The 27,935-nt window shown below is 55.8% G+C and overlaps 3 protein-coding genes across 4 annotated transcripts; 1 reads left to right on the forward strand and 2 right to left on the reverse strand.

Moving 5' to 3' along the window:
* On the forward strand, positions 322-3,491 carry MPV17L2 (MPV17 mitochondrial inner membrane protein like 2). Its single transcript, XM_005682183.3, has 5 exons — positions 322-564; positions 1,207-1,377; positions 2,352-2,428; positions 2,579-2,707; positions 2,998-3,491. Exons 1-5 carry the CDS (start codon positions 333-335, stop codon positions 3,088-3,090), a joined length of 702 nt encoding a protein of 233 aa, XP_005682240.2. The 5' UTR covers positions 322-332; the 3' UTR covers positions 3,091-3,491.
* RAB3A (RAB3A, member RAS oncogene family) lies at positions 3,531-9,269 on the reverse strand. Its single transcript, XM_018051428.1, has 5 exons — positions 9,064-9,269; positions 7,718-7,945; positions 6,458-6,576; positions 5,330-5,454; positions 3,531-4,385 (listed from the first exon to the last, which is right to left on the reverse strand). Exons 2-5 carry the CDS (start codon positions 7,943-7,945, stop codon positions 4,195-4,197), a joined length of 663 nt encoding a protein of 220 aa, XP_017906917.1. The 5' UTR covers positions 9,064-9,269; the 3' UTR covers positions 3,531-4,194.
* PDE4C (phosphodiesterase 4C) lies at positions 13,521-25,361 on the reverse strand. 2 transcript variants are annotated; one of them, XM_005682114.3, is made up of 15 exons: positions 25,176-25,361; positions 21,500-21,691; positions 20,927-20,963; positions 20,766-20,839; positions 20,504-20,556; positions 20,126-20,238; positions 19,953-20,046; positions 19,253-19,416; positions 18,957-19,055; positions 18,369-18,533; positions 18,184-18,283; positions 17,454-17,608; positions 15,929-16,051; positions 15,491-15,673; positions 13,521-14,961 (listed from the first exon to the last, which is right to left on the reverse strand). In XM_005682114.3, the coding sequence occupies exons 1-15, from the start codon at positions 25,319-25,321 to the stop codon at positions 14,554-14,556; spliced, it is 2,106 nt and encodes a 701-aa protein (XP_005682171.1). In that variant the 5' UTR covers positions 25,322-25,361; the 3' UTR covers positions 13,521-14,553. The 2 variants fall into 2 exon arrangements, with proteins under 2 accessions (XP_005682171.1, XP_005682169.1); XM_005682112.2 differs by having other exon boundaries at positions 20,126-20,235; positions 25,176-25,359.

Raw genomic sequence — 27,935 nt, forward strand, 5'->3', positions numbered from 1 at the left:
CAACAGGCTGTGATTTTTCCAGCCTAAAGTCAGTGATTGGTCAGTGAAGTGCTGGGCGGTCAAATAAGAGCGTGACGACGGTTACCCATAGGCCAGAGCAGAAAGGGGCGGGAAAACAAGGGTGGAACGTCAGTAATTGGCGTGCGCGATGTGACGCGAAGCCTTGTGTGATTGGTCAATAAGGCGTGGAAGGCGGTGTGAGGGTTCGAAGCAGTCGGCGATTGATTGGAGCGATTTGGGGCGGGCATACAAATCACGAAGGCAGCGTTCGATTGGGTACCACCGCGCGGGGCGGGTAACCGGGACGCGGCGGCGACTTGGGATTGGCCGGCATGGGCGGGGCGGCCCGGTGTGCCGGTTCCTGTGTCCGGCGGACGATGCCGTCCGGCGGCTGGCGCTGGCTGCGCGGCCTTTGGGCTGCAGGTCAGCCCCTCTTCCAAGGCCGTGCGTTGCTCGTCACCAATACCCTGGGATGCGGCGTTCTCATGGCGGCTGGGGATGGGGCGCGCCAGACCTGGGAGATTCGCGCCCGGCCCGGCCAGAAGTTCGACCCGCGGCGCTCAGGTAAGGGGACCAGTGCTGCTGGCTTTTCACCCCAGATCTTTGCCCCCAACTTCAGATCCGGAGACCTGTGAACCGGACCTGAGCTCCGTGACTATGTCCCGTGACCTCAGTTCCTGGCAAGACCCTTGACCTCAGCGTGCACCCTAGACACCCCCTCCCCGTTCTCCGCGTCCCTTCCCCCTCGAGTCTTCATCTCATCTCCAATACGTAGGGTTTCTGTCCGCTGCCATCCTGACGGTCAGGTCCTCGCCCACCCCCTAATCTGCTACCCTCTCTCTTGCACTGACAGACTCACCATTGAGCACGATATGCTGCACCGGGGGTAGTCAAAGGCACAGCGTCTGGCTGCCAGCCAGCTTGGGTCGCACCCTGGTCCCACGCTTCCCTATCAGCTGTGCCTCTGTTTCCTCCTTCTGAAAGCGGGGCGATGGTGGTACCCTTTGATAGGGTAGTGAGGGAATGAGGGAAGATGCAAAAGCACCTCTTGGAATGGTAGCTGGCGGTGGGGCTAATAATGCAAGAATATTCGGTTCGGCCCTGGGAGGGTGTCAGGCTTACCCAGGTCTTAGCCAGGGAGGGAGTGGATTAGCGGGGAAGGTTGCTGGCCTAACGTGAACCCCTTAACTCTTGGACTGTCCACAGTGAGCATGTTTGCAGTTGGCTGCAGCATGGGCCCCTTCCTGCACTATTGGTATCTCTGGCTGGACCGCCTGTTCCCTGCATCCGGCTTCCCTGGCCTCCCAAACGTCCTCAAGAAGGTCCTCATTGACCAACTGGTGGCCTCTCCTATGCTTGGCGTCTGGTACTTCTTGGGTAAGGAGTCCTGTGAACTTGGGCTTGGTCCCTCGTGGATCGAGGGGGCGGGGGCGGGGGGTAGAGCCAGTTTTGTGTCCAGAATGTGGAGATGTGTTATCGATGCTTCTCCTGTGTGGGTGGCCCAGGACTGGGGTACAGTGGTGACGGGACAGACCCAGTGGCGTCAGGTGTGAATGGCAGAATCACAGACAGTGGTGCTACGCAAGGAAGGATGAAGACAGTGTCTGAGAGGATGGTTGGGAGAACCTCTCCAAGGAGAAGACGCTGAGATGAGACATGAAGGAGCCAGAGGGCCGGGAGGGAGGTGGGGGGTGGGGGCGGAGGGGAGGACAACTGGTGCAAAGGCCCTGAGGCTGGAGGAAAGGGAGGTGAGACTGAGGTTGACAGGGCACAATCGTCCTAACCCTTGGCTCTGGAGAGCTGTTCATTCCCTGCCGCCCAGGGTCAGTTTCATTTCATTATCTGTAGAGGTAAAGGAAGGGACAGGACTGGTAATAAAACTGCCTCAGCAAGGGTGTCACCACCCCACAGGGTACGAGTTTATACAGGACAGGCCTCTCACTTCTTGTTTACCCATCTCAGCCACTCTGGTGTGCTCCACTTCCCACCGAAAGGCCTTTAAATATCCCAGTGCCTCTGGGTGGGACACTGTTCTGCTGCCTGGGGTGTTGATTAGTCGCTCAGTTGTGTCCGACTCTTTGCGACCCTGTGGACTGTAGCCTGCCAGGCTCCTCCCCATGGGATTTTTCAAGCAAGAATACTGGAGTGGGTTTCCATTTCCTCCTCCAGGGGATCTTCCTGACCCAGGGATCAAACCCGAGTCTCCTGTGTCTCCTACACTGCAGGTGGATTCTTCACCTGCTGAGCCATCAGGGAAGCTCTGTTCCTCAGGGGTCCTACCCTACCCGCTTTACCACCGTGCTCCATACTCCCCAGCCCCTGACACTCTCATTTCTTGGTTTCCTTCCTAGGCCTTGGCTGCCTGGAGGGCCATACCCTGGACGAGAGCTGTCAGGAGCTGCGGGACAAGTTCTGGGAATTCTACAAGGTGGGCATGCCTGCCCAGGCCCCGCCTATCCCTTCGCCTCCACCTGCTTTCATCTTGCTTCCGACCCTCCTTTCAGGCCTCACCCAAGTCCCTCCTGGCTCCGCCCCTCACTACATTCCGCCCCTCACTACATTCTGCCCCTCCCCATAGGCTGACTGGTGCGTGTGGCCTGCTGCGCAGCTGGTGAATTTCCTCTTCGTGCCCCCCCAGTTCCGAGTCACCTACATCAACGGCCTGACGCTAGGGTGGGACACGTACCTCTCCTACCTGAAATACCGGGTGAGCGCAGTGGGCGGACCAAGCACCCAGAGGACTCCTGGGGGAGGGGGGCACATGTGTGAGCCCCAAATGGCAGTACAGCTACCCTTCAGGGTGAGGGCTGCCTCTGCCAGTGACAGCCTGCCTGCACCCCGTGGTGGGTGGGCATGTTGCTGATCACCAACGAGGTGAGGACCAAGCCCGCATTTGTCCAGCGAGGCTGACCCCAGTGCCAAGGGGTTGGAGGAGGGTTCAGTGGGGTGCGTGGTGGGGTGAACAGTACATGTAACCAGATGCTCTTGTGCGGTCAGATCCCAGGCCCCCTGACACCCCCAGGCTGTGTGGCCCTGGGCACCATGCAGACTGAACCCCCAGATGCCAGACAGCAAGGCAAGACTGACTGAGCCGCCGTGGCGGACCAGCCACCTGGGCAGGAAGGGGAACCGACTCCTAGGCCAAGTCCTAGCCACACCCTGACTCCTGGGCATCTGCTTGGGCTGCCCCTGCCAAGCCCACTGCCAGGCCTCAGTTTCTGCCTCTGGAACACAACCATGAAGATGGACAGTTGTACCTCAGCCTTCTGGGGCAGCTTCAAGTGACTCGTGATGGGCCATCCTCAGCTCTGGGGTCTCAGCCAGCCAGCTGGCACCAAGCCCTCAACACTACTGTAGGCTGGGTGCTTCGGGGCCAAGGAGGGGGATATCGCCCACCCCCTTGCAGCCAGGCCCCAGAATTTGGAGCCTCCAGTCTCATCCTCTAGGCACGGACTGTGGAAATACCATTAAATTCTCGTTGTAATTGAAAATCTTGTGGATGAATAGAGCCAGCATCATCAGGCCGGTGCTCATAGGGACATTGTATCATCCATTCACTTTATTGGGTGTGTGTAGTGTTGTCATGACGTCTCCTGGGGGGCTGGGGGGCATGTTTGACACTCACGACGTCAGAACAGGTCTGGTTGGGAGTGGTATCCCAGGGTGGTGCATATCTGCAGCAATCCCCCCACCCCGCTCCCAAAAAAACCTTGGGGGTGAAGAGCCAGGTGGGCCATTTCCTGGCTCTGACCCACCCAGTGGTCCACGTTGAGATGCCTGCAGCCACCTGGACCCACCATGCCACAGCCAAGAGGCTGGCTACCTCCCATCACCCGACCAGCCTGCCTTGGGGTGTCATCTGGCCCCCTCTTCAAAACTGATAATTGTTGATGGGGGTGAATTTATAAAAAGGTGGGGTCTGGAGGGAAGAGTGAGCGGTGAGTTCACGGGGCCACGACACGCCACTGCAGAGCGAGAACAGGGCTGTATGTACAGGGTGGGGCGCGGAGGAGGGGGTGCCCAAGCCCCCGGGGGACATCTCCAATAAATAAATAAATAGCTACGATAATAAATAGGGTGATGGGCTAAACTGGGGCAGGGGACTCACGCCCATGGCCAGTAGGGGCCCTGGTTCAGGCCCAGGGGGCGGGCAGGGGCGGGGCCGGGATGGGGCAGGGCGGGGCGGGGCAGCTCTCAGCAGGCGCAGTCCTGATGCGGAGGCGCCTGCTGGTCCGTGAGCTGTGGGCCCTGCTTGGCGCCGGTGACCGCGGGATCGGCCGTGTCCAGTGACTCAGACATCTTCTCGCAGATGACGTCCACAAGGCGCTCGAAGGTCTGCTTGACATTAATGTTGTCCTTGGCGCTTGCCTCAAAGAACTCGAACCCTGTGGTCGGGGAAGGGAGGGGTGAGGACGCTGGACCCCCCACGCCCAGACACACTTTGCTGAGGACAGGTAACACCTGGAGTTTCCCAGTGCCAGATGCATGTTAAAGGCATGGACAAGTCCCATGGCGAAGCAACAGTGGACTGAGTCAGCCTTTATTTCCTGGACTCCTTTCTTCACCCTAAAATTCTCCTCTTCTCATTGTCCCCAGAGCCAATGCATGGAACAAGGGGATGCCCAAGCCCTTGGGGGACATCTCCAATAAGTAAATAACTACGATAATAAGTAGGGTGATGGGCTAATTCCCTGCTCCCACCATCCGGCCCAGCCCTGGTCCTGGCAGCATCTGACACAGATGCTTTTCCTGCTCACACAAACTCCATGGCTTCCTACTGCCCTCTGAAGAGTCTGACTCCCCAGCTTGTAGTTCAGGTCCTACATGATCAACCATATTTCCTCCAAGTGATCCCCATGTTCCAGTCATGTAAAACTATTTGCCAAAAAGATCTTTCCCACGTCCAGTCACTTTCTTCTGTCTGAAAGATCACCGTTTTTCTTCAAATACCAGTTCCAACGCCCCACTTCCAGGAAGCCTTACCTATGCCAGGCAGAGCCTGGCTCCCTGCTGGTTCCGCCAGCCCAGATCCCTCCCTCTCACAAATCTGTAGGCCTCTTGCACCCAGCAACACCCAGCACTAGTCTGGGCAGTGACAGTATCAGAATGAATCATTAACTTCTTGCAGAGTGAACTCCTAAACATCCCTCAAGACCCACCTAAAATGGCCCCTGGATCAAAGGTCAGCTCGCAGAGAGTATAAACTATTGGGATTCAAATCCAGGCCGCGTCTTGGCTTAGCTGTGAGATCTTGGGTGTGTGTCTTCTCCTTTTAGGGCCTCAGTGTCCCTTCCCTAGCCTGTGATGTCCAGCATCACTGGGTACTCACCCAGGTGGTCCGCCAGTTGTCGACCACGTTCCGATGACACCACCCGCTCGTCCTCCATGTCACACTTGTTCCCTACCAGCAGCACCTGGGCATTGTCCCATGAATAGGTCTTGATCTGGGTTGACCTGGAGGAGGTAGTGACAGAGGAAGGTTAGGGCTTGGAGAATCTGAGCACCAACCCCCTCCCCCATCTCCTTGTCACTCATCCTATTCAAGTCCCCACCTCCCATTAATTCTCTATTTTTAATATTTATTTATTTGGTTATGCCAGGTCTTAGTTGCAGCACACAGGATCTTTGATCTTCCTTGCGGGATGTGGGATCTAGTTCCCTGACCAGGGATGGAACCTGGGCCCCCTGCACTGGGAGTGTAGTCTTAGCTACTGGAAAGTGAAACTGTTAGTTGCTTAGTCATGTCTGACTCAGTGACCCCATGGACTGCAGCCTACCAGGCTACTCTGTCCATGGAATTCTCCAGCCAAAAATACTGGAGTAGGTAGCCATTCCCTTCTCCAGGGGATCTTCCTGACCTGGGTCACCTGTGTTGCAGGTAGATTCTTTACCATCTGAGCCACCAGGGAAGCCCCCTGAACCACCAGGGAAATCCTGTCTCATTAATTCTTGAGGAGGGCAAGGCTCAGTCTCTCCTCCTGCCTTTGTCCTGCCAGGAACACTCTTCTCTCTTCAGGGGCCTGCTCCCACAGTTCCTGAACTTGAGAGTCCCTCGTTCAAGAAGTCTTTCCCACCCTTCCCAGATCCCCAACCCCCAGAGAAGAATTATCCCTCTTGAACAAATGCAAACATTTTCTCAAAATTTATCATTACTCTCAGCAGAAAATGTACATGTTTATACCTTCAAAACTTGCAAACTATCTTTATATTTTCTGTCCCTCCCAGACTTTTTCCCCCTTACATGTTTATAGTTTCATTTTCCTACCTAAAATCTTTCTTTCCCATTCTTTTGAGCTGATGCCACATTGTTTTAATGTTTATAGATTGATAGCATAGCTGGGACCCCGATATCATTATTTACATTTCTGCCAAGGGGCTGGGACTCTCTCGTCTCGGCCTGAACCCCAGGCTTTACACGAAGCCTGGCTCAGAAGAGGGCGGGTGGGGGCTCACATACCAGTCCTGCACAGCATTGAAGGACTCCTCGTTGGTGATGTCGTACATGAGGATGAAGCCCATGGCGCCCCGGTAGTAGGCTGTCGTGATGGTCCGGTACCGCTCTTGCCCCGCTGTGTCCTGGGAAGAAGAGGTGGGGTGTCAGAGAGGAGATACAGGGAAGTTCCTCAGCATGGGAATGAACTCTGCGATGGTGGAGGCCAGCCCCCTTGAGGCTTAGAGGAGCAGGGGCTTGCCCAGAGGCACAGTGGGTCAGGAAGAGTGAGTCGGCTGCCTATCCCAGGGAATGTAGTACCAGTGATCCCAAGGTACCTACAGCATCATTCCTTCATTCATTAGACACACAGGGACCTGTGCCACACCCTGTGCTGGGCACTGAGGACACAGTCGTTAACAAAATGGGCCAAAATCACTGCCCTTTTGGAATTGACAGCTCTGTGCAGGAAACAGAGAATCAACCCATGACAAGAAAGAAAATGCATTCTCAGCTCACAGAAATGTATTGTCAGAAAGTAATGAGACAGGAGAAGAAAAAAAAACAGGCAAGGATGGGCAGTGTGGGTTGGGGGACAGTTTAAAAACTTGAAGGATGAGGGAGGGAGTCATACAGGGGTCAGGAGAAGGAAAGTCTAGGCAAATGCCCTAAAGTGGAACTGGGTCTGGTACATTTGAGGAACAATGAAGAGGCTGAGGTGGAGATGGAGGGAGACAGATGAGATGAGGTATCAACAGGGGATGACCAGGCAGGGTCTCCTCAGCCAAGGGAAGGTTGCAGGTGTTACCAAGAGTGAGGTGGGGGCCATGGAAGGACTGAGAGCAGGGACCAGCTCTGGCTTGGGATTTATCAGATCCCTTTAGGACCCAGAGGTGTTGAGGGAGGTGGCCAGAAGACCCTGGTGGAGGAGCCTGCTCTTGGCCCAGGGAATGAGGCTGGGGGGTCAGGATCCCTCTGAAACCTCATCCAGACACTCGTGGGGGAACTTGAACATGGGGAAACTGAGGCACTCAGCAAGCGATGCATCTGATGATGTCAGGGGTAGGACAGGACCCAGCATTTACCCCTTCCCCACCCCTGGAGAGCACTGATGGGAGAAACAGGACACTCTCTTCTGTGCCTGTAGCCCCTGGTACACAGTAAGCACCTCATAAATGCCCAGTATGTAATGAGTGAATCTAGACAGGAAAGAAATAGGCAGAGCTGGGGCTGCTGTTCCTGGCGGGGGAGAGTGATGGAGCCAGAAGGCCCCCCAGCTGGACCCACCCAGATCTGCAGCTTGATCCTCTTATCGTTTCGGTAGATGGTCTTGACCTTGAAGTCGATGCCTACGGTGCTGACAAAGGCAGGCGTGAAGGAGTCGTCTGCATAGCGGAAGAGGAAAGATGTCTTGCCCACGCTGCTGTTTCCGATGATGAGGATTTTGAACATGTAGTCGAAGTTCTGGTCTGAAGATTCCTTCTGCCCATAGCGAGCGTCTGTGGCGGATGCCATCTGGGGGTGTGGGGCGTAGGCGAAGGTGAGGGATCCCCTCCGTCCCCAAACGCCCAGGCTCAGGCTAGAGAGCTCCCGGCGAGAGACAGAGATTACTCTTATCCCATCAGGAGCCCCAGTGCTAACGGTGCGCCCCACCGCAGAGGGCGGGCCGTGACCTTGAAAGGCCTGAGGTTCCAGGGGAGGACCTCAGAGCGAAGGGGATGGAGACACCTTGCAGCCCCCTCCAGCAGGCCTGCATCCCGGACCCGGTTGTAACCTACAGCTGCGCCAGAAGAGGTGACTAACTGCGGCCGGCCCCGCCCCCCATCAATCATTCATGTTCCTCAGAACTGAGCCTCGCGGGCGCACGTGCACACGCGTGTACGGTACCGCGGGGACGCGTGTCTGCCGTCCTTCTCCCAGACTCCCAGGCTGGGAGAGCTCGAGCTGTGACAGCTATATCACGTGATAGGCACGGGGCGTGCACACGCTCACGTGCACACAGCAGGGCACATACTGGGACAAGCTCGATGCACGAGAAAGAGCCAGACACCTGTCTGCACGCCAACATGTATATACAAATGTGCAAACCCACCGTGCGCAATGCGTCCTCCACCCATGCAGCCCAGTACACGTCACCTACACGGGCACACATCTCTGTGCACATAGGCACACTTGTGCACGCACACGAGCAGTCCACGCGTCTGCCTCCACATGCCTGTAACACTCACAATCTTGGGTCGGGATCCCCAAGATATGCAGGAGCATACCCTGATAAACAAGCAAGGGTACACACAGACCCTCTTGCACAGGCGGGCGCGCACACGAGTGTGCACTCCACGCGCACGCGCACGCGCACGCAGAGCCTCCCGCGCGCACAGCTTCCCGCAAGGCACTCGCCTCATCTCCCCTCCCCCTCCACCGCAGAGCCGGGGATGGAGGGATGGGGGTGGGGGTGAGGACAGGGCAGGTAGAGGGAGCCGAGGCCCTCCCCCTCCCCAGACTCGCGACCGCCGCATCCTTCTGCCTCATTTAAGGCCGGCCAACTTCGTCCCCTATCCCAAGCAGACCACCAGTCAAATGAAGGTTATATAGGTGCTCGGCGCGGAAGCGCACCTGGAGGCCTGGGAGCTCACCTTGTTCTGCACTGATGCTGTGGCGACCCTAGCGGCGGCGACTTTTTTGGCAGTGGCGGTGACGGGGCCCCCGGTGTGCTGATGTGGGGCTGCGCTGCAGCGGAGGCGGCGGCAGCGGCTGAGGCCCCTGCAGTCCTCGGTGACGTCCTGCAAAGGGCGGGGCGGGGCCTCACATGCAGATACGGCCGTGATGCCATTCTAGGGCGGAGCCACTGATGGAGATACGGTCTACTGTCGCAGGCAGAGCCGGGAGGGGCGGGGCTCTTGCACAGATTGACGCGAGAACGGGGCGGGGCCCAGAGAGCGCATCCAGTAGCTAGCAGAAGCGGTGCAGGAGGGGAGGAATCGCTTGCTGGCTCCGCCTCTCTACAGTATAAGGGAAGCGGGGCTTCGCAGCGCCTTCTCACTGGCTTAAGTGCTCGAGCGACAGGGTAAGTAACCAGTCAAAGATTGCCACCCCCCCTCCTCCTGTCCAATGTTGGTTTCCGGGCGATTGAAGGGCCCAGAGGTTGAGGCCTCAACTGAGCCTGAGTCTTCTGGGGGCGTTCCCCTTCCCCGCCCCCATGCACCCCAGGTCTTAGACTCGGGAGGTACCCGTTCAGTCCAAGGTGCTGTGACCGCTCATTAAACTCCCCCTATTCCCAATTTCAGAAAAGAGGAAGCGAGGTTCGAGAAAATGCTCTATATCTCTTATTTACAGGGTTCAAAGTAAGTATAAAAGAAGAAATAGCTGAAATAGGGATCAAGATAGACCCTGTCTCATTGCTGCTATGTACCCTGGTGGCTCAGACGGTAAAGAATCTGACTGCAGTGCGGAAGACCTGGGTTCGATCCCTGGGTTGGGAGGATCCTCTGGCGAAGAGAATGGCTACCCATTCCATATTCTTGCCTGGATAATTCCATGGACAGAGGAGCCTGGTGGGCTGTATAACAGTCCATGGGGTCGCAAAGAACTGGACACGATTGAGCGACTAACACACTCAAGACCCCTGAAGGGGGTGGGGCCAGTAGATGCTCCACCCTGTTTCTGAGATGAAGAAAGGAGAAATCGGGATCAAGAGAGCCACCCTCCGCCACCAATTTCCGGAAAAGAGGGGGCTGACGGACGCTCCGGGAACCCCTCGCCTTCCTGCGCCCCATTTTCCAGAGAAAAATTCATATGGCGGAAGTAGGGCAGGAAAACAGCCTGTCCCCTAATCTCGCAAAGTCTGCGGTTAAAACAAACAACAACAAAAAACAAACAACAACAACAACCCCCCAAAAGTAGGAAACAGTGAGGTTTAAAGACCCTGCAATAAAGGAGTGGGGGGGTGGGGAAGGAGATGCTGTGCTCCTGCTGGACTCCTGAGCTAAAAGACGGGGATGGAGAGTCCTCCCTCCACCATCCTGGCAAAACTAGACTCAGAGATGGAGGCTCTGGGGTCCAAGATGACCCGTCATCCCCCAACGATCTTGATGTGAAAAAGTCAGAATGGGGGCTGGCGCGGAAGAACGAGACCTCGACCTCCATTCCAGGGCGCTACCGTCCGCCCAGCTCCGGTCTCCACACCCGGCAGGGGGCGTGTGGCCCCAGGAAAATTCTGATCTCCCTGATTCCTCCTCTGGAGACGAGGGGCGGAGCTGGTCCTGTTTATAAAAAGCTCACCAGCTGCAGAGGCGCCTAGAGACCAGAATAACTTAGCGCCTGGAGGCCGCCCCCCACCCCCAGCGCCCCGGAAGTGCGAAGAAGTTCCGCACCCCCTGCTCTCCCTGCAGTTGGGAAATCTATTTTTTCCAAAGGATAACATCTTTGTCCCTCCTCCTCACTCGGACTATAAAAGTATCACAAACCCACTGCGGCGAATTGGGAAATTTTTTTAAATATAAATATAAATCCACCTCCAATTCCCCACTGGAAGACCAGCAGTCGAGTTTCCGCTTTGGATTGGGGAGTGGGGGGCTCCAGGCATTGCCCTGGTGGAGGTGAAGGCATGCACTTTGCTAGGCTCCCTGATCTCCCAGGCGATACCCACTTATTTTTTCCCTAAAGCATAAAAAGCTCACAACAATGTGTACCAGCTTCTGCCCAAAAGGTGTTTGGTATTTTAAAGTAAAAATAATGGAAGGACTTTATTGCTAAGAATCAGCAAAAGGATCTGGAGTTAGGGATGGTAGAATTGGAGGTGTGAGCTACAGACTTCAGGGGAGGTGTCCTATGTGGCCAGGGAGACATAGCCGGGGTGGGAGGGGTGGGGGGGAGAAGGGCTCCAAACCCTCTCAGATCCCACCCCACTACCTCCCCACTAGCTCCATATTTTAGCTTCCAGATACAATCTTGCCTCAGGGCCTTTGCACCCGCTGTTTCCTCTACCTGAGCTGTTTCCCTAGCTCTCCCTGCGCCGGGCTTTCTCATCATCTTCAGGTCTCCAATCAACACCCACCTCCCTCTGGAAGCTCTGCTTTCACGCTGTCACTTCCTATCATGTCACGTATTTCTCCTTCCTGACACATCCCCATCAGAAGTGTCACGCTAACTCATTTATTCAATAGCCAGCTGTGAGCTCTGGGAGTCCGGGGTTGGTGTCCTGAGCATCTGCGCCTGTAGGCACAGTAGGCACTCTGTGATGGTAAGATATGAGCGGGTCAGTGAACCAAGGAAGGGTTGAAGGGAGGATGGCTTTGGCCACGGAGGTTAGGGAAGGCCTCTCCGAGGAAGTGACATTTGAGCAGGAATCTGAAGGAGGAAAAGGAGCTGGCCACAGAGAGAAGTGGGGGGACAGTGCTCTGCCAGAGGGAACAGCAACTGCAAAGGCCTTCAGGCTGGAACTCACTAAATAAGCTCAAGAGACAGCCCCTCTTCAGCTCTGCAAGGGGGGGCCAGGCAATATTTTCTCCCTAAACAGAGGGCAAACGGGTCCTAGAGTCAAGGCCTGAAAGTCCCCAGGGGCCCTAAAGAACTTCTCTTTCCCTTTGGATCTAGGGTGGGCCACAAAGGCAAAGAGTATGTCCCTCAGGAAAGACCCTAAACAGAGAAAATGGGGGACCTGGAGCATGCGAATGACTTCTTCCTCTCTCTCTCTCTGCGAGCTTCAGGTCTTACTTCTGTGAAACGGAAAGAAGAGGGCACTAGTGGTAAAGAGCCCGCCCGCCAGTGCAGGAGACATAGCAGACGCGGTTCCATCCCTGGGTCGAGAAGACCCCCTGGAGGAGGGCAGGGCAACCCTCTCCCGTTTTCTTGCCTGGAGAATCCCATGGACAGAGGAGTCTGGCAGGCTACAGTCCACAGAGTCACAGAGTCGGATATGACTGAAGCGACTTAGCACACACACGTGCACAAAGCAAGCCTATTCTACCTGTGAAATGACACAGGCTCAGGAAGGTTAAGAGATTAGTTGAAGTTGTCAAAGTCAGTCTCTGGGGGAGTCTGAAGATCTCAGTCTGGAGAGGGTGGTAGAAACAAAGCAAAGAATCCCAGAGAGCTTCTACTATTGCCAGCCTGGAGTGGGAGTGGGAGAGTCAGGAAGGACTTCCTGGAGGAGGGGATGCTGAACTGAGACCCAAAGGGTGAGGATGAGGCACAGAAGTATTCCAGGTGGTGGGCACAGCATGTGTAAAGGGCCTGAGGTGGCACTGTGCTTGGGGTATGAAAAGCCAGCATGCACAGAGTTCACAGTAAGGAGGAGATGGAGGAATAGCTGTGGCCCAAATCGAAGGAGAACATATGACTGTTCTTATGAATGAGAGGGAGAAAAAAAAACAGAAATAAGGTGAAATGCTGAAGGCAGATGATCTAGGGGTGAGATTATAGCAGAATTTTATTTTCATCCTTACATGTTTCCATTATTTGCAAATTCTCTGCAGTGACCGTGTATTACTTGCAAGTAAAGGGGAAGGGATAAAAAAAATTATAAATAAAAATCCCATAAATCTCTGCCTTTTAAAAGCCTGGAAGGAAATGTACCAAGTTCATGATCCAGATGCCCTTTCATTCTCTTTTGGTGAAGTTAGATGATTAATTGTGATGACGATGAATTATCAGTGGAATGGAATTATTAATGAAATTATTTAGGAATGAAACCAGCCGTTCTTGAAGCCAGAGGCTGCCCTGTAATGATTTCTGTCATGTATAAATCTTCAGACACGCAGGGAGGGAGGGTAGCGAGGTGGGGGGACGGGGGATGGGGGATACTGAGGACTCCGGAAGTGAACAGTGAATCTGAGACTTGAGCACAGAGCCACCTCACCTGCTCAGCGCCCCACCCGAAACCCTCAGGATGAACTCCACTTAGCCGGGCCCGGAGAGACTTCCTGCAAGGCGAGGACCCCCGAATTCTCCCCCGCCTCCCCTCTGCGCCTCCTGCCACCAGGGGGCGTCGCTGGCTAACGTCTGGAGTCCAGCAGCATGGCCTTGAGCCCTGAGACCACAGGACAGACTCTCCGCTCCTGTTTCCCCATTCGTGAAACGGGCACGGTACTAATTCTGTGTGATAAAGTTTATTTTAATCCAAGCAAATGCCCCATATTTCTAAGAGATTTCAGGGAGGTCACACACATCACCCTCCAACCAAAATTTACCCATGTACCAGGATCAGGCCACAGAGGGGAAACTGAGGCCCAGAAGGGGTGATGACTCATAAGAAAGCGTCAGAAGCCTCCTTTTCCCTATGGGGAGTCTAGACAGCCTCAAAATCAGAAGATGGAGAGAACCTTCCTTGAAGGAGAATTCTGTGCTTTTGTTACTGTTCTCGAAAAGGGAGAGAATATGAGGGAGCCAGCAGGAGGCCCTAGGGCCAGCGAGAACCAGGATCCTTAGACCTGAAGACAGAAACCACAGCAACTTAAAGCAACATCCAGGGCACTAGCAGTAAAGGCTAAATCAACGTTCAGAGACAGTTCCTGACACAGAGCCCTCTCTTCCTTGGCGCCTACCATCACCCCCCTATCACCACCAGAACTCCAGAGCCAGAATTGGGTCCAGATGCAGTTTGGTGCTGAGAACTCCCCCATTCAAATTCTTGTTCTCTTTCAGCGAGCTGCCTGGTAGACTTAGGGGAGGTGTCTAAGGGAGGGGTCATCTCCTCGAGACTGATTCCCCATCTCCTTGTGCAGAGGTACCCCAGAGGCACATAACAGGCACAGGCCAGGCACACAGTACGTGCCCAGTAAATATCTGATAAAGCATGGAAGAATAAAGTGACAGAGTGGCTCAAGAGTGACCACTGGACAAGATGGACAAAGGCGCCTGGCAGACACTCCCTTTCTACACCAGGGGTGGAAGTCCAGGAGGGAGAACTCAAGGGCCCTGGAAAAGGCTGCCCCCCGCCCCCACCAGCCCAGCTCCTTGGAGAGCTCTCTCAGCTGATCCCAGGGTCAGAGTGGACCCCACCCAGGTGCCTCCGATTCAGCCCTGAGACCTGCCTGTAGCAAAAAACCCAGTTGTCTCCCTGGGGAGGCAAAGCAGGGCCCACCTGGGATCTCTTCCTAGAAAGTCCACCCACCCATCTGGGGCCATTAGGTGCCCAAAGGCTCCGCCATTGCATTGCCCTCATGGTCCCTGCAGGGCTTGCCCACAGTCCTCTGGTAATCCAGGTGTGGGGCCCCAGGGTCTGGGCTGGCCCCAGGATCTGGGCTGGCCTCAGAGGATCGGAGCTCAGTGTCAGGTGACTTTGAGGCCTCTCCATCCAATGCTTCCTCCTCTTCTTCCTCCTCTTCCTCTGCCTCCTCCAGAGTAAGCTGAAACTGAAATCTGTCAGGGCTACCCTGCTTGGGGCTGGTGGGGTCCTCAGGGCTGCGTGGGATCTTGCTCTGGTACCACTCGCGGTTGTCCTCCAGAGTGTCCAGCAGGTCCTGTGCATCTGGGTGTACCAGGTCAGCCCACGTCTCCCACAGTGGATGGGCAATATAGTCAATGAAACCCACCTGTGGGTAATACAAAGTTGAGGGGATAGAGGTTGCTGAATGGTGAGTCGCTGTGGAACTTAAGCCCAGTCCAGGCAGGCCTTTGCCCAGGTTGTTCCCCTCTGCCTGGAATGCCATTTCCCAATTCCTATTCATCCTTCAAAACCCTCTTCAAAAAACCTCTCCTCTAGGACGTCTCTCCTTCCCCTTCTAGGCTTCTCCAACTCCTAAGTCTTTCCATCCACCTAAGCCCTGACTCCTGACTCCTCAGGGCTGATGAATGTGCCCCCAGCCTGGGACCCCTTCTAAAATACTCCATGTCACCCAGAACAAGCATTTCCAAACTCCACGAGTAAGTGCAGATCTCTCTTAAAGCATCCCAAAGGGAATATATCCCAGGACACATCAGACCCAGCCCAGTGCAGACCCTTAGGCCACATTGCCTCATTTGCCAGCCTGGGGTCAAGCCAGGAATCATAGGGTCAGCTCAGTCACTCCTTTCTTTCCCCTCTCCCCGGTGCCCAGCAGCTCAGATCAGTCACTCTCAGACCTGGGACTTCTCCACTGAAGCTGTGTGCTTATCACACATGGGGCTGATGTCCAGGCCTGATTCCCGTTCAGAGTCGCCCTGCTGGAAGAACTCGGCCATGATACGGTCTGTCCACTGGCGGTAGAGCGGTAGCGGCTTGGTGGGGTTGCTGAGGTCAGCACAGTGCACCAGGCTTTGCAAGACCTAGTGAGATCGAGGGTCGGGAGGGCTCAGGCCAGGCCACCCCCAGGCTGGTATCTGCCCTAAAGAGGCTGGTGCCATGGACACATCCATCTTACAGATGGGGAAGCTGAGGCCAGGGAGGGGAAGAGGGGGCTAAGACAAAGGCACAGGGGCATAGGTGCCTCTGTTTCTTCAAGTTGGGCATTCAGTTGGCACTTCATCCATGGAGCTAAAGGAGAGCTGTGGAAATCAGCCCAGGGCTGCCCAGCCACACACCTGGATGCGGTCAGAGTAGTTGTCTAGCAGCAAGACCCCAAGACTTGTCACCTTCTTGGTCTCCACCATGGTCTTGAGGTCAGCCAGGAGGTTCATGTGTTTGGACATGTCCGTGGCCAGCACCTGGAGGCAGGCGAGGGAAGATGACAGGTAGGAAGATAATGCTTGCCCCATCCCCATTCCCCACCTTGCAGATGTTGGACCCACTTGGTTCTTCAACCCTCTGAGCCTCAGTGTCCTCACCTGAGAAATGGGCGCATGTAATGAGAGTCATTGCAAAACCAGCTCACAAAGAGGCTGAGTCAATAGTCCCTTCTCCAAGGTTGCTGGACTTGTGGGGTGCATCCCACACATGGGACAGGGCATGGAGGAGGGAGATTAAGCCTGGGGGCTGAGATGAGTGTGCCGGAGGGCAGTAGAGAGACCCCGCTGATAACATGGCCAGTGCAAAGGCCCTGAGGCTACACAGAGGAGACAGTTGTGCCTGGACAAATGAGTGCAGGAGCAACAGAGGAGCAAGTGAGGGTGATAAGAGTGGGGAGGGCCTCAGCGGGGAGTGGGGGATTTATCCAGAGGGCTATGGGAGTCACAAGTACTTCGTGCTCCCCAAACTTCTCTTTGGCTGCTGCGTGGCTGGGAGGGCTGTTTTCAGCCATTAGAAAGGAAGTTCAGCCTTGAACACGATTGTTTAAAAATTACTTAGCTGTACCCCTACAGGCCCAGCCCAGGAATGACCCATGGGTTTCTCTGAGAATCAGACAGAAGTCTCAAATCTTCTCCCCAAACCTCCCATTAGGCCCAAATGATGCTTCTGCTGGGGGTGCCTGCTGCCCAAAGCTCCCACTCTCCCTTACCAAGCTTTCAGTTCTTCTTCACTTGGAGCCTTGGTTTCCTCTGAGCCCTCCTCACATGCTGTTCCCTCTGCTGGAAACACTCCTCCCCATCCCATGATCTTTCACACCCTGCAGGCCCTGGCTTCAGCGTTCCCTCTTGGGGAAGTTCTCCCACCCTGAGCACCTCTCTACCACAGGGTCTGTCTACAGGTCCCCCATCATGGCTCTGCCTATGTGTCCATCTCCCCCACAGAGTGTAAGTCTCATGAAGCTAAGAATTCTAATGGTCACTGGCAAAGGGCAAGCACACAGTAGATGCTCAATAAATGCTAGTTAAATAAATGATTTGAGACATAAGATCACAAAACGTACTGGTGTCTCCCAACTCAAAAAATATAAAATGCAGATAAAGTTGCACCTGACATCCCAGAAAGAAAAGTTTCTGGGAAAGAAAGAGTTTCCCAGAAAGAAAGAGTTTCCCAGAAAGAGAGTTTCCACAGAGGTTGCACGTGAATTGGATAGAAGACTTGAGTAGCCCAACCAAGGGCCAGTCAGTCCCACCTAAGGCTTAGACAGTCATCGTCTCCTTTTACAAAACCAGGAAGCTCAGGCTCAGAATGGGGAGATGCTCTCATCCTACTGAACCCCCAGCCATGCCAAAATTACCCTCCCATCCATCACTGTGATCTCACTATGTCAATGACCATCCTGCGCAGACTCAGCCGCTGCTTGGTGCTGAGGTTCTGAAAGATGTCACAGTTCTCTGCTTGCAGCAGCTTGAAGCCCACAGCTAGGTGGTGGTTCTCCAGCACGGAGGCATCATTGTACATAAGTGCAAGCTCTGAGTCTGTGGGGGAAGTGGAGAGTCTCAAGACCCGCACACCCAACCCACTCCACCCAAAGGCTGGTTCTGTAAAGTCTTGGCAAACTCCTACTCATGCATTGCAGCCCCAACTTTAGTGCCCCCTTCCTCTAGGAAGCCTTCTAGGACCCTGTCTCTCCCCATGGCCCTGACCTGGTTCTTCAGGGCCGGGGGCATCTGTGTTCAGCTCTGCCCCCTTGAGACTGGTGACTCCTTGGAGACTCGGCATGGCAGGAGAGAGTGCTGAGTGCTGCTTGAATGAACTACTGAGTCAGGGCTCCACTCTTTATTTCCACCTCTCCAGGGATGTATCAATATATAAGAGGTACCTAACCATTGCGTACAGCTCCTAAAGGATCCTAAACTTTAGAATCTCAGTGGGCTCACATCAGCTCTGCCACGTTTATTATTCTCTCATTTATTGGGTATCTGCTGTATATCTAGGCCTGCTCTGAGCACCTAAGGGAGAGAAGATTGTGGCAGCTGTTTCAGAGCAGGGATGGGACCACCTAACATCACTTGATTGACAGGCGGTGGCAGGGCCCAGCTCCCTAACTCACTGGTGTTAATCAGAAACTGATTGGAGACCCCCGGATGGTCCACGTCATGGATGGCACTTGCAAAGATGGCAGCCAGGACTTCCAGGTCTGTGAACACGGCCTGAGTGGGCATGGAGCATAAGAGGTGAGGGACAGGGCCTCTGTGCCTGGCACCCATAGAGCCGCCCGCTGCCCCTGGGCCCTACCTCGAGCGCAGGTGTGGCGAGCAGCACGTGCGTGGACTGGGCCACGTCAGCAGCGTGTAGGCTGTTGTGGTAGGCCACATCATTGTGGTAGTGGCTCTCCAGCATCAGTAGGTAGGTGGCAAGCGTGTCTGCTGGGATCTGAAATGTCTTGAGCAGGTCCCGTTCCTGGTCCATCACAGGCCCCTAGTCAGGGCCTCGGCCTCTGGGTGGCAGCACACACTATTCCTGCGCCGTCTCTCCTTCTGAATCCCTAGCCGTCTCTCAAGCGCCCTCTCTTCCAGGATGCGTCCCCTGCTTTCCCTCTGAATTCCCTTAGTCTCTGTTCTTCCCCTCTTTCTCATCTCTGATCACACAGTTGTTCCCTCCAGACTGGGTCTCTTCAGGCCTGCCCCAAGGCTGAGTTTTGTTGATAGCCAGCAATGAACTGTTAAACCTAATGAACTCCTATCCATCCTTCAATGCCCCTACTCAAATGACCCTATTCAGACATGTTAGGGAGGATTTGAGGATTATGCGTCCCCTGAGGTCCTGAGGTAGGAAGAAGTGAAGGAGACATGGGGTATCAGAAGCCACAGGCAGGGGAGGTACCTGAAAGATGCTGAACATGATAGCTGTGAGAGGCCGGTTCCCACTTAGCTCTGCCACCTTGAACACATCAAGCCCCCACTTGCTGGTGTCTTCCAGTTCCTAAAATGTAAAGGACTGGAGCTTAACTCAGCCCAACTTCCATAGACTCTGGAGCCTCGACCCCCATCCCCGGCCTCAGGTCCTACCATGAGCCTCACCTGGTCAGTATACAGGTGGGCAAACTGAGGGCCAGAACAGGGTATCCACACAGAGCATGCATCCAAACCTGGGTTTCAGCATTCCCGCTGGAAACCCACCTTGGCCAGCTGCCCCTCCTGATCCGTCTGGACCCCAAAGCGTGGGACGGTGGCTGTGGAAAGACTGGAACTGTGGGGAAGTGCACGCAGGCTGCTGATCTGGGACACGGGCCTTGGGGGCTCCGCGGGGGTCGCCCTGGGTAACTCCACCTCAGTCTGATGCTCTGCAGGTGGGGCAGGGTAGGACTCGGAGAAGTCAGTTTGCCTGCCAGCGTTGGTCTGCTTGGCCTCAGGTACTGGACCTTGCCAAGCCTTGAGATCAGCTTAATGCCTTTTTACCTGAATCTAAGTAATCTCAGAGTAAAGTCCTGTCTGGCCTGTAGCTACCCTTCCCCTCTGTTCAAGGTTGATCTCAGTAACCCCTTCTGCTGGACATGGCCTCCGGGCATCTGGAGCTTAGTATTTTTTCTGGAAAGCCAAATGTCCTTTCCATCTCCCAAACTGGAGACCCGACTGCGTGGTTCCTGCTAGCTCCTCCTTGGCAAACTTCTACTCATGCTTCAAAACCCTAACTTTAATGTCCCCCTCCTCCTGGAAGATCCTCCTGTTCCTCCCTCTGGTCCAGCCTTACCACATACGGCTGGAGGTGTCTGTGTCTGGTTCTATCTTCCTCAGTTGAACTCTGCAGTAGAAGGCTTTCTTTCTCTTCCCTCTTCCTATCTCTGCAATCTGGCCTAGGCAGTGACCCACCATAGCTCACCCAGGAAGGTTTGGGATATGTACTCGGACACTTGGTTCCCTGAGCGGCTGGTTTCAGACAGGTGAGTCAGCTCCCGGTTCAGCATCCGCTTGAACTGCAGAGGAAGATGAGGACAGTGAGGATGGGGCCCTGTGGACAGAGGCAAGGGGTCGCAGTTATCTGGCCTCCCTCACCTTGTTGGAGGCCATCTCCCCCACTGAGTGCCGCGTCTGTAATGTCTCCAGCTGATCCAGACACCAGTCCAGCTCATCCAGTGTCTCCAAAGCCAGCTTCTGCCCAGTGTCTTCTGGAGGCCAAGTTGATCAGGGGTCTGCCCCACCCCCCACTCGGGAACCCCGCACCCCTCCTGCCCCGTCTCTGCATCTGGACCCTGCAGCTCTTCCCAATGAGGCCACTCAGGACGCCCGGCTCTCTCCATCCCCAAAGGTGTTTGGGGGAAGAGGGCTTAGAATTAGCACAGCTTAAAGATTCATGGACTGGAGAGGTCACCACAGAGAGGGAGTTCACAGCTGTCCCACAGAGGATGGAGGGGATAGGAGTAGGCACATTACCTGTTGGTGGAGGGTGCTGGCTGCCAGATGGGGTGTTACAGACGCACGCCTGCCTGCAGTATAGTAGGCTCAGGAGTGGCCTGCCCCACCCTTGGGCCCCGCCCCCAAGGCCTCCAGGCCCCGCCCCCTCCTACGCTACTCCCCCTGCCCGCCCCGGCGAGTTGCCGTCTCCAGCCCTTCCGCCCACGCCCAACTCTCCTTGGCCCACCTCGTCTTTTGAACCCGCCCCTCTTTGCCAGGCCTCGCCCCGCCCCCTGCGTACTTGGCTGCCCCGCGATCTTGCAAGTGGGCAAGGGCCGCAACGTTGCTTCGAACTGTCCGCAGACTGGCCAGGACCTGCCGGGAGAGGGGTGGTGAGCATTGGAAAGGAGGGGTCGGCTCTGCCTGCTTGGCACACGGCGGAAGGAAGAGGTGGGCACTCACCTGGGCAAAGGGCGTCACAATCAGGTCTTCTCCGTGTCTGCGGGGAGACGGGACATGGAAGGGCGGTCAGGAGGAGCCCTCCCAAAGCTTCCCATCTTCCAGCTTTTACCCACACTGTGCCCTCCGCTGAGCGCGTCCTTGGAGTGTCTTCCTGGAAGTCCCTGGTCTCCCCTCACCCGACGCTTCTCTGAAGGCCACCATAGCCCTTCTGACCAATCACTCACTTTATCCCCATCTCACAAAGGGAGAATCTGAGTACCAGGGACAACAGGGGTCTTAGTAGAGGCAGGAAATGATGGCTATTAGGAAGCTCAAATCAAGGGCTTTGTTGGGTTGCTGTTAACTGACTTCAATGTTTCTGGATTACCACCCAACCCCAACCTGGAGTCAGGCACAAAGGATCACGGGATAGCATTGTCATCCTGCTCAACTGAGTAAGTGAGTTGTCTGGCAAACTGCTATCTATACTTCAAAGCCCAGCTCAAATGGTCACCTGAAGGAGGTGTGTGAAACGGAGGAATAACAGAAAGAAGAAAGTACGAGGAGGTGTTATCCCACCAGCCTCAAACTCACAGGTCGCTGGCCATGGAGGAGTTCCGAGACATGGTTTTGGATGAGAGTTCATAGTCACTGTCTGAGCGGTACAGGAAGGATTCCCGCCTCTGACTGTGCTGGGCAGGCGCTTGGACGATCCGGCCAAAGCCAGATCCGGCCTGAGGGTCCAGGATGCTTCTCCCACACGAAAGCCCATTTTCCAGGTCCAAGCTGAAGGCAAAGGAGACATAGTCAGAGCTGAGGGTCCTGGCGTACGGATGCCACATCGTAGTCTAAATCCATTTTCTCATGTCCTCCCCAGGGCAGGGTAGGAGTAGCCTGCAGCTTGTCCGTCTGTTACAGTCATACCCACACTAAGGGACACAGTGCCCCTCACGCCTCCATCTCTGCCTCTGAACCCGAGTCTTTTCCACTGGCACTAATCTGGACTCCAGCACGTGAGTTTTGGATTTGTCTCTAAGTGGCTGTGTGACCATGGGTCACAGCTTTTCTGTCGACATCAACCACTGTTTCTAGTATGGGTATCATAGACCACATCCAGGCTTCCCAAGTGGCGCTAGTGGTAAAGAACCCACCTGCCAATGCAGGAGACTTAATAGACATGGGTTTGGTCCCTGCGTTGGGAAGATCCCTTTGGGTAGGACATGGCAACCCACTCCAGTATGGAGAATCCCGTGGACAGAAGAGCCTGGCGGGCTACAGTCCATAGGGTCGCAAAGAGTAGAACACAAATCAAGCAACTTAGCACTCATGCAGGCTTCATCCCCAGCGCACTTTTAGGGGGTTACAACCCAGCGCCTGAGGGCGCCTGTAACTTACCCAGATTACTAAGGGTAAGTGCATGGGGACTCCTGGGCTTTGCTCTCAGGAGGGCACCTAGATGGGGTACACTGGAAGGTCCCCCACAGCCAGGAGAGGCCCCACCCTCAGCTGTCCTTGGCTATGCCCTGGACCACCTGTCCCTTACCCCAGCTCCAGGCCTCACCCTAAACCATAATATAGCCCTGCCCCCACCTCATCAACCTCGCCTCCAGCTCACTCAGCCCCATCCTCAGCTCCCCAGTTCCTCAGCTTTATTTTTGGCCTGAATTGCTTTGTCTGTTCTCCTCTCCCTTCAGGCCTTTGCACAGGCTGTGCGCTTTACCCAGGGCACGGTCCTCCCCTGTTCAAGGCAATCCCCAACCCCACCCCCTATCTCTCAGCCCCATCTCTCCCTCCAGCCACGCTCTGAGGAAGTAAGGGGGATCTAGGCCTCTCCCACTTGGAGTCAGAGGTCAGAGAAAGAATGGCAGGGGGCGTGGGGCTAGAACAGAAGTGTGAGACCAGGAGTTTGCAACCAGGGAGAGGGGCTGCAAGTGGGTCACAGAGAAGGGAGTAGGCAGGAAAGGCGGAGACAGGAAGACCCTGGGGGACGCCCCTAGGCAAAGGACTTCTGGCCAAGGTCCAGTGGCCACCTGGTCCCCTGCCAGGTCATCCCATCCAAGTCCGCAGGCTGGGATCGGCGCCTGCCAGAACCTGCCAGAAGGAAGACTCTGAGCAGGGAATTCGGTTCAGACCGAGTTGGGGGTCCGGGAATTCCGCAGGAATCAGTCATGAACAGCCGAGTTTGACTAAGTTGGACAGCCGAGTTTGACTAAGTTGGGCCTGGTCATACAGAATCGGGCCTCTTCGCTCTGAGTTCGGTCAGGGTGCTCTGTTTAGTCGCTCAGTCATGTCCGACTCTTTGCGACCCCATGGACTGGGGCCTGCCAGCCTCCTCTGCCCATGGGATTCTCCAGGCAAGAATACTGGAATGGGTTGCCATGCCCTCTAGCGGGTATTCCCAACCTTGGCCAACCCAGGGATCGAACCCAGGTCTCCCGCATTGCGGGCGGGTTCTTTACCGTGTGAGCCACCCGGGAAGCCCAAGGCTCTGGGCTCTCTAAGGGTCTGGTCTTACAGGATTGGGCCTCTTCCCGCGGAGTTTGGTCGGGTGAGTTCGGCCGAATTTGGCTACCTCCGACTGCACTCGGGTATGTTCGGAAGCTTTCGGGCATGTTCGGCTGTGTCCGGCCGCACGAAGTTTTCGAGCAAGTCGAGGTGGCGCTCAAGCAACGTCAGGCACATTCGGTTTAGTCCGGCCCCATTCGGGTGTTCGGCTGTGTCCGATCGCTCTCGGTCCGTTCAGGTTGGGCTCGCGCAGAAGTCCCTACTTCAGAGCTTCTGAATTCCCGCCTCGTGACGTCACCAGGAGGGGCGGGGATTCCTTGCGCTTTCCCCGCCTTGGAGCTGGAGGAGTGACTGGCGGAGACTCTTGGGGGCGGGGTACTTTCGGTGGATACCCTAAACCTGCGATCCGAGGGGGAGGCCCGGGAATGGCTACCACCTACCCCTCCCTCCCCTCTCCCCAAAGGTTCTGGAAAAGGCGCAACTGTGGATAAGTAGGGAAACTGAGGCCAGGAGAGGTCACAGGGTGCTGGGTTCAAATCCAAAAGCGAGTGCGGAGAGTTAGGGCTGAGCCGGGGTTTTCTCGCTGCGGACGACGCTGTTTTTCTTTCTGCTCTAAACTTAGCCGAGAGCGGCGGGGTCAAGCCGCGGTTCCATGACGCGGGCGGCGGGGAGAAAGTCGCACGGACTGTGGGAACGGCGCGTCCGTCCATCGGTTAAACAGGTAAACTGAGGCACAGGGGCTTCAGAAAGATCCGCCCTCTTCCAGCCTCACACCCCTGACGTCCTCGACGCCTTTGTGCTCACTCCCAAGCCCTCGGCTGGGACCCCTCTTCTCAGGCGGCTGGTGCACCGGGGTGGGGGTGGGAGGTTCTCCCGAACCCGGAACCCCCTTCTGGCCTGAAATGGTGCCATCAGGGACCACCGTCACGACTGCCTCCCCACACACACCAGCTGTCACTGGCCGTGTGACCTTGGAGAAGGGACCTTAGTCTCTGAGCCTCCAAGTGCCAAGTTACCAAGTTGAGTGCTAAAGCCGCGCGAACCAAGCCCAAGGTACCAGACCCAGTCGGCGCCCACCAGCTCCACCTCCAACCCCAGCCTCTGCCCCGCAACCCACGATGTTACAGTGGCTTCTTGAAGGGCCGGAATTTAAACCCAAAGCGATGGGACGAGTCTTTGAAGGAGGCCACTAAGTGGGGCTGCGCAGAAGTGGCGCTCCGCGCCTGTCAGCTCTCAGCCTGGGACAGCAACAAGCCCTGTTACATCGCGAACACCGTGCCTCAAAGGCCTCCATCAGATCACGTCTTCCTCCGAGGATACCGAGGGCTTAGTGTGAGGCCCCCAGGCCACCCCGTTGTTGGCACCGGGGTGGATGGCCCGGGCAGACCAAGGCGGGGAGTGACCCTCATCCCTTCACTGCCTGGACGTTCAGCCCGCCCGCCCCGGGTTGGCAAGGGTCAGAAGGAGACGTGAGCCTCGGCCCGTCCTGCTCCGGGGCACGCAGCTGGAAAGGGACAGACGGCTGGTCCCCTGGGCATGTATCCAGGCGGTGGGTGGAGAGAAACAGATGGAGAGAGAGAGGCAGTCGTCAACTAAAAGAGACAGAGACAGAGCAGGGGCAGAGAGATAACCCTGAAAAAAGGGCAAAGGAGCAGAGCTTTTATGCCCTGACCCTCCAACCTAGCTCCCACTGTCCTTGATTCTGCCCCTCCCACCTCCAGCCCGGCGGTTCCGATGACCCCTGCAAGGCCCTGTCTCGCCTCACCACAGCGGATGGGCCACGGTGAAGCGCCGCTGCAGGCGAATGCTCTGGTTCACCAGGAGCTTCCTGAAGAGCCCGGGGGAGCCGCGCGGGGAGCCCCGAGGGGAGCTCGGCCCAGGGGCCGGGGCGGGAGCAGGGGCACCCTGCATCGCCAAGACCGCGTGGAGGCTGGACGCAGCACTGGCTGCTCGGGACCTTTTCTGGACAGCCACGGGGGCGGGGCCCTGTGGGGAGCGAACCCAAGGCGCAACCGCCCCGCCTTCGCCGCGGGACCCGCTCAGGGACGCCCCCACGGGGACACATGGGGGAAACTGAGGCACTGAGCTAGACGGGGCTCTCTGCTTCCCTGCTTTGGGGCAGCCCAGAAACTTCGTCTTACACCACTTCCCTCTCAGCATGTCCCCCAGAGGTGTAGCTTGCTGGGCTGAAAAGAGAGAAACGGAAGTCAGAAAAGGAAGTTCCCTCCACTATCAGGGAGTCTCCGAGTATGCGGAGGGGCTGCCCAGATCCCACACAGTACTTTCAATCCCCCTCTGCCCATTTTCCAGATGGAGAAACTGAGGCCAGAGCCACCAAGAGCCTGCTCAGAAACTACAGTCCTTGAGTCTTTTGTCGGGTGGAGAAACTGAGGCTTGGAGAAAGGTGGAAACAGACTGAAGTCTTCACTGCAAGTCTCCTCCCCCTCTTTCTGTCCCCCTCCACAAGCCCCCACGTGACCTCCACCTGCTCTGGCATTCTCCGGTCCCTGTCTCTGGATCCTTCCCCCTCTCCTGCTGTCTCCCCTAGACAAACATCCGCACTCTACTCCTGCCAAGCCTTCCGCCCTGTGAAGCTTCAGCTTGACAGCCCACCCCTAGAAGGACCCTCCAAAAGGGAAGCTTTGCCCCTAGTGTCGGGGGTGGGGGACATTCAAGAGTCTGTACCAGCTGGCTTACCCCGGATTGCTGGGTCAGGTGGTCCTGCCTCATTCTTCAGAAAACGAAACCAAGTCTCAGAGAGTGTCGTGCCTGGAGGTGAGGCCCAGAACGCCCCCCTGCTGGTGACAAGTCACCAAGGAGCAAGGAGCCTGGGCCTCCCAGCTGAGGCCCCACAGGAGCTCTGGGCTTGACTGTGTCCTGCGTGTGATAACAGCCCCCTTGCCTGAGCCTTGCTCCAGGGGACTTCACCAAGACAAATTGGTGGTGCCAATTTGGGGGTGCCAAGACAAATGCCACCCAGGTTTCTGGCAGTCCTGGGGGGATATGAGATATTATTTCAGGAGATCAGGCTTCAGTGGGGAGACCCTGACCCTCCCCTGACATCTCAATCATACTATGGTCCCTGTTGAGGTGAGAAACTGGAGGCTCACAGAGGAGTCATGCTGGGGCCCAGGAGAAGAGTCTCAAGGGTCTGGCTAGGAACCCCCTTCTGTCCCCAGGGCCCTGCAACCGGACACCTGGTGGGAATCAGACTCTCTGTCCCCAAGACAAAAATACCATCTGTAGCTGCTGTGACTGGACCTAATTATAGCTGGTCCCCAGGGGATAAAGGCCGCTGGGCTCAGTCTAGTGGAGAGACTGGGGTTGGGGCCAAGGAGGCTTGACACCACCCCCAGGCCTGTGGGAGGGGCTCAGGATGCTCTTGTGGCCCCGAGGAGACACCGAGGCAGAGGGAGATTCAGTCCCTTTCCTGAGTTCACAGACACAAAATAGAAGGTTAAGACTAAACACACGGGTACAAACTGAGCATTTCTTGCTCTTCTGGCGCCGAGCCAAGGGCTGTACATGTAAAAGTGATTTGATTTTCAGAGCAGCTCTATACAGTGGGGACTAGTATTCTCATTTTGTGGATGGGGAAATTGAGGCACGGAGAAGGGTGCTCATTGCCTGAAGTCACTCAAGGCTGGGTTGGCAGGCTCCCCAGCCTCTCCCAACTTAATGCTTAACTAGCTCCATCCCCTGAGTTTGAGTAAGCTCCAGGAGTTGGTGATGGACAGGGAACCCTCACGTGCTGCAAGTCCATGGGGTCGCAAAGAGTTGGACTGAGCAACTGAACTGAACTGAGGTCCATCGCCTGTGTAGTCCCAGATCCTGCTGCTGCTGCTGAGTCGCTTCAGTCATGTCCAACTCTGTGAGACCCCATAGACGGCAGCCCACCAGGCTCCCCCGTCCCTGGGATTCTCCAGGCAAGAACACTGGAGTGGGTTGCCATTTCCTTCTCCAGTGCATGAAAGTGAAAAGTGAAAGTGAAGTCGCTCAGTTGTGTCCGACTCTTCGCGACCCCATGGACTGTAGCCCACCAGGCTCCTCTGTCCATGGGATTTTCCAGGCAAGAGTACTGGAGTGGGTGCCATCACCTTCTCCAGTCCCAGATGCTACTCTGACATTAATGCTTTATCGATAATTTTAATGTTAATGTTTCATTAATAGATTCAACTTTAAATATTTTATGACCAGTTTTTTTTTTTTATGACCAGTTTTAACGGTAATGCTTTTACGGTTATCAATTGCTTTTTGGATGGAGAAATAGCTGCGAAGCCAAGACTCGGCATTCAAAGCCTGGCCTGCCTGACCTTGGGAGACTCCAAGCTTCGCCCAGGAGGGCAGAGGCCAAAGGAGGTGCTGACATGACTTTGGCTGACCCTAACTTTGTCTCTGCATGCTATGTGGCCTGGAGAGGTGACCATCAGTCTCTAGCGCCCTTAACACATCAATGTCTCCATTTCCCCTATTTGAGTGAGCCTCTTCCCTGGGCAGGGGCTTCCCTGGTGGCTCAGAGGTTAAA

The sequence above is a fragment of the Capra hircus genome, chromosome 7, assembly GCF_001704415.2.
Source record: "Capra hircus breed San Clemente chromosome 7, ASM170441v1, whole genome shotgun sequence".
Lineage (NCBI taxonomy): Eukaryota > Metazoa > Chordata > Mammalia > Artiodactyla > Bovidae > Capra > Capra hircus.